This window comes from Mirounga leonina, unplaced genomic scaffold, assembly GCF_011800145.1.
Source record: "Mirounga leonina isolate KUSES-001 unplaced genomic scaffold, KU_Mleo_1.0 Mir_418, whole genome shotgun sequence".
Taxonomy (NCBI): domain Eukaryota; kingdom Metazoa; phylum Chordata; class Mammalia; order Carnivora; family Phocidae; genus Mirounga; species Mirounga leonina.
This window is the reverse complement of record NW_023270739.1, coordinates 30,839,378-30,851,541: the sequence shown is the minus strand read 5'-3', so window position 1 is coordinate 30,851,541 and position 12,164 is coordinate 30,839,378. Positions and strand designations below refer to the sequence as shown.

The window sequence follows — 12,164 nt, the reverse complement described above, 5'->3', positions numbered from 1 at the left end:
AGTTTAGTTTATTCATTTGAAATACAGAAAAATTTCAGTGTATATATTTATATTTCCTTAAAGTTTCACTATTTATTAACAATATTACAAATAATCTGAAAGATACCACTTGCTAGTTACTATATAGTAGACTATAAGTGCTTCAAAGTAAGGGCTATCAAATGACCCTAAGAAAATTCAATAAATGTGGTCTGTTTTGTGTTTCTTAGTGTCTATAATTCACTCTTCTTTGCCACATAAATTTATGATAAAATTTAAGTTCTATTTTTTTGCTGTAAGTGTAACTTCTATATTGACTGTAAGCTTTAGTGTTTGTCTCCTGCAAGCAAGTATTAACTCCACAGAGCTGAGATGTAATCCCTAATATTTAGTGCTTTGTTTCCAGTACTTAGAACAAGGCTTGGCACATATTAGGTCTTCATTAGGTATTGTTGGAATAAAGGGAGACACATACACACATCACTTCTTTAAAGCAAGTAAACATCTTCTCAGTCTCTAACTGCTCATAACATCAGTTTCCAGTCATTGTATATCCATTGCCTTAAAGATTAAACCTGTATATCACAAAACGTTGATGAGGCTAGCTAAGCAAGCACATATTAATTTGATCAGCTTTATAAATTTGTTAAGCATGTAACATATGCATGCTTATCTTTCAAGTACTATACACTCTCCTGCTTTAGAAGCTACAATATCTAATCATTTATGAATTCTTCTGATGTTCTCTACCTGGTGCTACTCTTTGGAGAAGTTCAATAAAATCTGTAATATTTGACCCTAACTATAGGAGAAGTAGTCTTATGGAACATCAGCAAAAAAATACCCAGTTGTATATATACCAACACTTCTAATGCAAAACAAAGCAAACATAAAAGAGGGAACTGAAATGTATTTCAGAAAGAAAAAGAGGTGAAAACTTTGCTGCACATTAAAGTATTATGTCACTCAATGGTAAAATGTCTTATGTTTCCAAATTTTTAAATCATATACCAACCATATATGTTATCTTAACTGCAGCAGCAAAACTTTCCATCTGGGTACCTCCTCTAGGGTAAGAGCACAGAAAAATGACTGAGAAGATAGATTCTAGAGGCAGGGGCTTTGTAGGAGGCCCAAATCCAACTCTTTCAAGCTGTGTGATTAATCTTCCTGAGCCCCAAAATGGACTCACCTCTTTCCCCACATCCTGCTTCAGAGATGTAATAGAAATCATGAAGTTAAAACTACCTACCAGACTTCTCCCTTTGGGTGTCCCATAAGTATTTCATTTCTCCTTCTAAACAACCTACATTTTAAGTAATACTGAGCAAAAGCAATTACATGAATCTTTTTTAGGTCAAAGATCAGGCAGAAACCCTTAACTTTACAGGAAACTGATTAATTAATGGGTTGTCACCTGTATTTTTGTTTTAAGGTAACAAGTCAGAAGTTCATTATAGCATGAGACAGACATCATTCAAAAATTTTTGTTGGGTTATTTTTGTTTGTTTGTTTGTTTTATTTTTTTTGCATTTTTAAAAATTTTATTATGCTATGTTAATCACCATACATTACATCATTAGTTTTTGATGTAGTGTTCCATGATTCATTGTTTGCGTATAACACCCAGTGCTCCATGCAGAACGTGCCCTCTTTAATACCCATCACCAGGCTAACCCATCCCGCCACCCCCCTCCCCTCTAGAACAGTCAGTTTGTTTCTCAGAGTCCATAGTCTCTCATGGTTCGTGTTGGGTTGTTTTTAATGTTCCTTTATTCTGTATTCAGGATACAGAATATCAGATGATAGGATATTACTTGTGGGCATTGTTTTCTCAACTAATGGTAGACCTTTCCTATTTCTGGGAAGTGAGGTTGCCCACTATTTTATGATGGTAGACAGAAAGAGGCTTACCCAGAGAGAGCTCCATAGTCATAATCTAGTCATTGTGTTTCTCCTTGAGAAGGTGGCATTCCTCCCTCTTTTACACCTAAGATGACTTAGAATATAATAATATTAAATTATACCAGTTTCTTTCACAGAGATACGAAAACTAACCAACATATAATATTTCTCATGATATAACACAAGATATAAGTACTATATCATGTATCATGCTTTCTGACTCTTCTACTTGGAAATTCTATAAATTGTCTGTTGGGAATGGAATTGCCCAATCATGTGGCCTCATCCTCTCTGGTTGCAATTTATTAAATTCATGTATTCCTATAAGAAGGAAGTGTTGCTATATCACAAATTACCAAGGTCTTGGGTGCCTGAGCAAGAATGTCTGGGCTCCTCTGTCTTGTTTGTGACTTTGTACATGCTGCTGGCCCTTCCTGCTCCCATTCTTCATCTGGTTACTTCCTCATCACGGATAAGTATCTTTCTCATACATTTACTTTTATTTTTCTACATCTCTTCTTGATATTTAGCACCATGGACTGCACTTTGTAAGCCCTCGAGGAAAGGCATCAATCTTAGTAAGGGCTTGTCACATGGTAAATACTCAAATATTTGCCTGAGTGAATAAATTTTTTTAAAGATTTTATTTATTTACTTATCAGAGAGAGAGAGAGAGCACAAGCAGGGGGAGCAGCAGAGGGAGAGGGAGAAGCAGGCTCCCTGCCGAGCAGGGACCCCGATGGATCACAACCCAAGCCAAAGGCAGATGCCCAGCTGACTGAGCCACCCAGGCATCCCAACTGAGTGACTAAATTGATGGTATTTTACTTTATCATTTGGCAGACACATGGCAAAATATAATGTGATCAGTGATGGGGAGAGGGAACTGAACCAACGATAGCACTGTGTAGAAAATGATATCTAGTGACAAAATTTTGGATAAGAAATTCATAACTTAAATGAAAATTGATATAGATTGCCCCTTCTTTCAGCAGCCATGGAGACGTCAGCTTTCCTGGAGGAGAGAACAACCTGGGGTGAAGGGAATAGAATAGGCTAAAGAAGGTTCTCTTTCCTCTGGCTCATTAAGCCCATTACAAATAAAGTGTTAAACTGAGCTGTAAAGAGATTATAGTCCCTTGCTTCCCATGTAATCAGTTCATTTTCTCCATAAAGTAAATTGCAAGAGGGACATGATCCCTTAGAATGATACTGAAAGTTTTCTCCCAAAGTCTCTCCAATGACACAGGCCTCATATTATTTTTATAGACAGGTGTCTTCTAAATTAAAATCTTAGAAAAATAAGTTGAATATAAATATACAGGTTTCACCCACTATCCAAAAAAGAGCTTTCTTAAGAAAGCTTTCATAAGCTGAAATTGTGCAAAGTGAAGAGAAGCAATCACTATTAATTAATATGGAAAAATTTTAACATTCCCAGACCCCAAAAGTAATCTCTCTTAGGCTTTTCTGGTACCTTAGGACACATCTTGCTAATGAATGCATAAAATGAATTGAGACGAAGCACAGATGCTCACACACACACTTCAAAGTTGTGGGGCCCTGATGCTGAGTTGCTGAATGGGGAGCTCCTTCCTGGGGAAGGAGCTTGGTGGGGCCAATCCTGCAGCTCCCGCAGACACTACCTCTATAACATCTCACTGCAAAACGAACGCTGAACACCATTCTCACTGTTTTGTTTTATTTTGTTTTTTGGCAAAAGCTAAAATCTTCTTTGGATTTCTTTCAGTTAGTGAAAACAAGTACGCATGTAGGTCTTTAATGAAAGCAAAGTGGCGTAAGGTGAATTTTAAAAAAACCGGGGATGCCTGTACTCCCTTTAATCCTACCGATCAGAGTCTTTTACTACAGCCTTTTAATGGAAACAACCAAGTTGGAAAGAAACTTAGCCTTTCTTCATTTTCTCCTTTGCTGTCATAGTTGGAAGTATCGATGGTACAATCAAAGTATCCGAAGTGTGAATTTCTCCAAAGGCAAAAAATAGCTATTATAAATAAGCAACTTGTGCAAATTTTAATGTTGATCCATTTGAAGTACATTAGAGCTAAAGGGATACCTGAGTATTATGCTAAGTACTTAGCATATTCATTGCGTGAATAAATAAATTAATTAATTAATATAGTTTTATATTTCTTTAGTACATGGCTTGAGGATTTTTTTTTTTAAGATTTTATTTATTTATTTATTTGACAGAGAGAGAGAGAGTTAGCAAGAGCAGGAACACAAGCCTGGGGAGTGGGAGAGGGAAAAGCAGGCTTCCCGCCGAGCAGAGAGATCGATGCGGGGCTGGATCCCAGGACCCTGGGATCATGACCTGAGCCGAAGGCAGACGCTTAACCGACTGAGCCACCCAGGCGCCCCTGGCTTGAGGATTTTAATTGTAAATACAAATTAACACTATGGTCCAAAAATATTAAAGTTCATTGTCAACAGTTAAGTTTTGGAAAAATATTCTTTTTGATGTTGGACTTTCTTACCAAGATATCATGTCCTTTACATTTCAAAGGATGTTACATCAAAAAAATACTGCATTCGCTGCCCTTTTAGTTTCTTAGAATCACAAGTTTGGCTTAAATTTTCATTAGTCTTTTTTGTTTCCAAGCTCTTCCGTTTTGCTGAAACATTAATTATGGATCATTTTACTATCCCTCCTATTAGGTTTCTATTGTGCAAAGATAGAACATGGTACACTTACTTTGATCTCCCTTGCAAAAATGTCACTGATACTAAATTCTCTAAATATCATTGAATTTATGAAATGTGCAAGAAAAATTGAAGATTCATGATGACAGCTCTTAAAAGTTTTCCAAATTTCTCTGTATAGAAATATCCCTGATAATAAATTAAGAAGTAATGATAGAATTGGGATATCACCAGTTTGCAACCTCTAATTAAATAGTGGATCTAGGAAATGAATATATTAACGCCTGCTAACGTAAAAAAAAAAAAAAAGGAAGTCAACAGCATAATAATTGTCTCCTGACAGAAAAACACAATACCACTTATGTCAAGAGTAGTTACTCTTGATAAAAATATCAAAACTATATCTCATGAAGTCCCTGTATCCAACCTCCAATTTATAGGAAATGGAATGGAATATATATTGGACAACACCACATATATACAATTAGCAAAATCTAGCATGTGGCAAACTCTAAGGAAAAATGATCTTGTGTCTTCAACAAATAGTAAAAGAAAAAAATACAGAGAAAAGGAGGACAACATGTGAGAATTGGGACACATAACCAATTTTAAACTATTAAAAGTTGAAATTATGAAACAGTTGGAAAAACGTGAACACCAACAGGTTATTCAATAATTTTGAGAATTTATTATTCATTTTGGTGGCATAATAATGGTACTTCAGTGAATTTTTAAAAGTCATTACATTTTAGAAGTAACTAAAATATTTATGAATTAAATTATATGATGATTGGAATTTGATTCAAAAGGATCCAGGCAGAGGAAGGAATGGAAAATTTGTAAAGTTCTATGAAACCACAGGCCACCCACACCAGGGGCAAGCCCTTACCATTCCACACTGGCCAAGACATTAAAATGTCAGACCTATCCCTTCTGACACTTAGGTTCCATGGTAGGAAGAGAGCGGTAAACATATTTTTATTTCCTTCACTGATCTGAATTATGCAACCACTACCTACCTCTGTTGTCTCTTTAAAAGGCAGAAATGGCTAAGACCAAGTTCAGTTTTACATGACTTTTTTGGGGGGTTCCTCTCCATGACCATTACTTTTTATATGACATGTGTATATTGCTTGAAGGACATAGTATTTTGGGATAAGATTGAAGGCAAGAAAATTCTCTCAGCATTTAGATTGAAACAATTACTATGTAAAGTGCATGCTTTGAATATATCAGCAACTTTTCTAGTGAGGCAATTTTGCATTTTAATTATGTATTTTTATCTTAATTTGAAAGAAGATGTAAGGGTATCATTCATAAAAAAAAATGTCCCTTTAGGTCATTAATGGAAATTTTCTCTAAATTAGAATTGCATATTTTAATTCTATTCCTGACTAAAGTTCATATATCATCCACTTATTGCCTGACAGAAAATCATTCTCCTCTTCCTTGACTGGTTGGCAGACCATTAGAATTTTATGTGTTCACTGTAGAGTCCAGGATAAAAAGTTAGTGAGGGTTAGTGAATTTCAGGAGTTTAGTGAGATTCTTTGATGGAGTTTTTGTAATATAAGATCAAGGCGATTTCATATCTAGGATGTTCTTCAAGAGAAAACTACATAATGTTATCACAATCCACTGCGGTTAGTTAGGTCAAAATGTGAGTTTTTGCTTTCAGTCACTGCAGACCATCTTCCCCCAAACTCCATCCCACCAATTATATCAGCTCCCTCACATTTAATGATGGGAGGCTCTGGAAAGCAGGTCTGTTCCAAAAGACGAGAAAGTATTAAACATAAATACTAACTTCCCATGTGGAAAGAGCCCTAACTATATGCCACGCATCCTTTTCCTGTTAAGCCTGGAAGCTTACTTTAGTAGGACCAACTCCTCCACAAGCACGAAGTAGTTACTGCATGAAAGGACTGTGTACCATAACAGAGCCTCTCCTCCTGGACTCTCCACACCTAAACGCAGTTTCTATGTATTTCCTGTCACTAAGTGATTACCCCATTCAGTGTCCTTGCCATACATCCTTTGTTTCCGCAAACGTATTTCCAGTATCGTCTTGATTTCTCCTGCTTACAATCATTTCTCCCACTTTTTGACAAAGAAAACAATGAGACTCTTTCTAGTGTGGTGGGGGGTAACCGTGGCATTGGTGCCAGACTGGCTTCAATTTAAGTCTTATCTCTGAAATTTACTGAGACTGTGGCCTTGAACATATAACTTACCTTCAGTAAAGCTTAATCCCCTCACCTGCAAAACTGGATATATTTCTTACAGAGTTATTTAAATGAGATAATGTTCACAGGACACGAATCACAGTGTCCTATATTATAAGCAATCAAACTTGGCAGCTGATTGTTATCAAGAGAAATTAAACAGCATAGCTTGCTGAAGGTTCACAGTTAATCAGTGGTGTTGAAACCCAAGACTGTAGACCCCGGCAGCATACTGAAGCCTCCACGTTCAAGAACAGCCCAAATTAACCACTGTTGGGAGACTGGCTGCCAGTCCATATCACATAGCAGATGAGTCTTTCCACTCATTTAGTCACTAAGCAACTATTTGGTGACAAGGAATATTTAAATCTGGATCTTCTGACCCCTAGACAATTACACAGGCTCTTTCTTGACCAAATAAATGGCCTTAACCATTAGCTTCTCCTGCAAAGCCTTGAAAAGAACAATGCTGAAATCTACACATTAAAATAGAATATATGAAACAAAACAAACAAAAAACAAGAACAACTGTTGCTTTCTCTATTCTTAGGAGAGAATATTTAGGTCCCTGGCATTTCTGTTAATTCACAATGTAAGCTTATCAGGGAAGACCATCTCTTCAACAAGGAGACCTATAATTTAGGGAAAATATTCAATTCAGGGATACATATTAGGGAGTGTGATTTTAGCCCTATGTTGAACCATTTCTTCCAATCAGGCTCCTTTGTTTTATTTATTTATTTATTTATTTATTTATTTATTTATTTATTTATTTATTTTTAAGATTTTATTTATTTGCGAGAGAGAGAATGAGAGACAGAGAGCATGAGAGGGAGGAGGGTCAGAGGGAGAAGCAGACTCCCTGCCGAGCAGGGAGCCCGATGCGGGACTCGATCCTGGGACTCCAGGATCATGACCTGAGCCGAAGGCAGTCGCTTAACCAACTGAGCCACCCAGGCGCCCTATTTATTTATTTATTAAACAAGCTCTGGTTTGTTTTATTAAGGAAAAATTCTGTGTGATTTACTTCTCACATGCTTCTAATGGTATCAGAATCACCTGGATCAATGATAGCCAGTGTGCATACTCTGTAGCATTTCCCACATGCTGTGCCCAATTCAGTATTATTGCCAGTGTAGTGATGGGCACCAGTTTTGGCCAACATGCCGTAACATTCTATTTCAGATTTCCTCAAGGTTGGGCAGTTGTTGGTGAGGATGACCAGTTTCGCTTTGCCATGTCTGATCACTTCCAGAGTCTGCTTGTACCCCAGCAGGTACTTTCCACTTTTCATGACGAGCTGGAGCCTGGAGTTGATCGACTCCAGTGACTTTTTTTGTCTTCTTTGCACCACCATCTTCCTGCCTTAAGTATGGGATGGCCCCATCCAGGAACAGCTGCCAAAATGGCTGGGTGAGAAAAAGGTCCTTTGTTTTCTTTCTTAATTGTTGACTTGCAAATACTAACATCCACCAATAGACCACACATGTAATAGAATAAACTGGGCATACAATATGGCTGTATTTCTCAAACCAGTATATGACTCTCTTGTTCTCTTCCTTCTGCTATGGCAGGGCGAGACCCAGATAATGGAGGTTGCTTCCCCTTGTGTCCCAGAGGGACTACATCATGGATGGTGATCCCCTGGGTGCTGTCTCATGCATGGGTCGTCGGCTGGCACATGTGGTCAACTGTGTACATGTTATATTTTAGAACATGTTATATTTTAGAACCGTATATATATTATATTTAGAATAAGGAGAGAATGTTAGATTTTATGTTATGCATTAGTATATTAAGATAATTTTATTAGAAAAAATACATCAGATAATTTCACACATCTGCTTAACATTCTCTACATGCTTTCACTTAGAATTTAGAACAAAGTCAAAACTCCTTAAAACAGAGTGTGTTCACTATTTTGAAGTTTTAAAAAAAATGCTTTTCACCAAGTACTTTCAGATTTTCTTCTTCCTGCCACATAGTGGATTTGCATTTCTCTGGCCTCATTGTAGATATACCCACCTATGTGACTTGCTTTTGCAAATGAAATGTAAGCAGAAAGAAATGCCCCACTTTAGAGGAAAACTTCTAGTAGTGTTTGGTTCACTATATTCCCTTCCTATTGCTATGGTAACTGTCATGAAGCATGAACAGAAAAGAAGCTTCTCTCAGCCTGAACCCTTGAGTGACTATACTGAACAAAGACCCCTGTTGGCTTACATTGAGCAAGAAATAAAGTTGTGTGCATGAGTGTGTGTGTGTAGCTACCAAGATTTGGGGGTTTCTTTGCCAGAGCTTAACCTAGCTCATTTTGACTAGTCTAGAAATTAGTACTTAGAAGTTCAGTGCTACAGAACAAAAGCTTAAAACCTCAATTGGTTTAGTAGTCACTTGGTCACAGGAAACTGTTATCAAAGTCTGGAAAGATAGTGTTCTACGTCCCATAGAGGCAAAACATTTGGTAAGCTCCATTACCTGAGGAAGCTTAGAAGCAGATATTATGTTACAACTCTAAGGGAAGAGATTGGAAAATAGAAAGCTTGTACTGTATTGGTTTCTTTTTTTACAAAAAAAGATGAGCACAGAAAAAAAATGGCTAGTTTTTAGGGAATTGAAAGAATCTATGAATTGAGGGAATATAGGACTTGAAGAGGAAACCTTGCTCCTGTTGATAAGAATAAACAATGTATATGCATGAAAAAACAAAACTACTGCCAAAGGGAGAGGGAGATGGAGAGGAAAAGATAGAGAAATAGAGACAGACCAAGAAAGAGGTGTTGTTGGAGTAAATTTGTTTTAAAATAAATAAGCTATATTCAGTGGGAACCTGAGATCAAATTGTTTCATACCCCAGAAACATGTTCTTATTTTATACCAAATCTCTATATCCTCTTCTTTCTTTAACCGCACATCATTTGGGAAGGAAAAATCAATGATGTAGTTGCTGCTTTCTGAAATTATATGTCTTAGACTCATGGATTCTTTGGGTCATTGCTTTTCTTCACTAATGGAAAATATAATGAAAACTGCATAATGGAAAGAACAATTCCAATGAGAGCATGTTAAACCGGTGCAGAATTTTAAACTCAAAATGTGAGCTATGGAATAAGTATCTAATATAAGTTGTCTTCTCTGTAAAAGTAAGAATTTCTTCATATGAATACCACTGGCTTTAATTTTTTTTTTTCTGAGTTTAGACTCTTCTTTCTTTATATCAGAAGCTTTATTTTAATCTTAAGTGAAGAGAGCATCCCTAATGACTCTAAAGCTGGAGAATAGAAATTAAAAAGACTTGGTGTGTCGACAGACTAGCAGTCCTAAAAAGTGCACCCCTGAAGAATTACCAATTAAGCATTGTGTACATGCATTACTTCCTGATGGAAACTGAGAAATGAGTAAGCATATTAGTCAGAGTTTTAGTTAGACTATATGGACATAGAAATGGCATAAATATTGAATAAAAAATTATTAAAAAGTAACACTTCAGGGCATGTTTAGGAACACAAATACAGGAAATGCATGATGTGCCTGTTTCTTCCAAATGAAGAAAATCACTAGTATTTCCAGCCCCGCTAAGGAATTTCCTCTATATCTCCTCACTCACCCCATAAAACAACAACAGCAACAAATACAACAAAACAAAAAAAGACCTTGAGTAATTCATTAGTCACATTAACACATATAAAACACAAAATTACTGAGGCTAAATTCAGAGGCAGTTAGCCAGACAGCATAGTGCTCAGAAAGTAGACACAAAAAGTTGAAAGGTCATGAGTACAGAGAAAGAAGTCTTCCCAAAGAAATAAGAAGCTAGAGGAGGCATTTTTCAATTACAGCTATGAAAGCCTGAGAATTTCTTACAAATTTTAAAATGCATTCTGGAAGTAGACAGATTCCCAACACATATAAAATTAGTGAAAAGTATTTTAAGATACTGGAGAGGTTAACAAAGTGTGTAAGTTATATATTGCTGCACAAAAAATTACCCTAAATTTAGCAGCTTAAAGCAACATTTATTATGGCAATTTCTGTGGGTCAGGGATTGAGATGTGCCTTTACTAAATAGTTCAGACTCAGGGTCTCCTATGAGACTGCAGTCAAGGTTAGGACTGTTTAGAGGCCAAGGGCAGGCTGCCCCAAGTTGCACCACTTCAGCATGCAGGTTATTTCTAGCTGAAAACAATCAAGGCCCAGCTGACTTAGGAAGAAACTTTGACTCTCCCTCTTATTGTCTAAAAGGATTTAGAGAGAGGACCAGCTCCAGGAAAAGGGCTATCACCATAGATAACCACATTATAACATCAACTAGGTAGGTAAATAGGGAAGAACCCAGCAAAGTCTGTTAAAATTCCTCCCTGGTTCCCATCCTTTCTGTGTGGCCCAGCAAACATTTGTTTACCATTTACTTTTTCATCTTTCTGTAAATTGCTTCCCCTTCTTTAAAGTCCCAGACCTCTACCTTCTTCTCATTAGTTCAGGATGACCATATATGCCTCATTTTGCCCGAGTCTTGGGAAGCTCATGTCTATGTGAATTCCCCATACCTACATAAGTGAATTTGATTTTCTCTTGGTAATCTGTTTCATGTCAGACCAGCTAGGAGAATCTTACAGGGTAAAGAAAAATTTTTCCTCTCCAACAACTGTTATCACCACAAGACTTGACTAGAGCTGAAAAATCTGTCTTAAAGATGGCTCACTCACAGGGATGTTGACATAAAGCCTCAGTTCTTTGCTGGCTGTCAGAAAAAGGCCTCAGTTGATGACCATATAGAGTTCATAAGGCCATCTGAATGTTTACATGACATGGCATCTGGCATGTGACAGAAGCTACACTGTCTTTTATGGACCAGTCTCTGAAGTCACATAGAATGACTTCTGTTGTATTCTGTTGGTCAAACAGACCAATCCTAATACAATGTAAGAAGGAACTATACAAAGACATGAATACCCAGAGACAGGGATCATTGAAGTCATCTTGAAATCTAGTTACCACATGGAGGGTCTATAATTCACTTTTTCCTTCCTAAGGGACACTTGAGGTAGTGCTGACATAAACTAGAGCCCTTTGTAAGTATGCTAATGATATTTTATACCTGGGAGATACCTGGGTGAGTTCTCATCTAAGAGTACTTTAGCAGGCTATGTTTGGTCTGTCTAGATTGATTGTTGAAAATAAATCTGAAAAGAAACGGGGGAGGTGCCTGGGTAGCTCAGTAGGTTAATGTTAGATTCTTGATTTAGGCTTAGGTCATGATCTCGGGCTCTGTGCTGGGCTTGGTATCTGCTTAAGATTCTCTCTCTCCCTCTCCCTCTGCCCCTACACGCACCCCTCTCCCTCTGAGAAGAGAAGAGAAGAGAAGAGAAGAGAAGAGAAGAGAAGAGAAGA

General features: G+C 37.1%; 1 protein-coding gene across 1 annotated transcript; it reads right to left on the bottom strand.

Moving 5' to 3' along the window:
- Positions 1 to 7,803: 7,803 nt before the first annotated feature.
- LOC117998552 (60S ribosomal protein L30-like) lies at positions 7,804 to 8,130 on the bottom strand. The gene has a single exon (XM_034987291.1). The coding sequence runs from the start codon at positions 8,128 to 8,130 to the stop codon at positions 7,804 to 7,806; it is 327 nt and encodes a 108-aa protein (XP_034843182.1).
- Between the last annotated feature and the right edge of the window lie 4,034 nt (positions 8,131 to 12,164).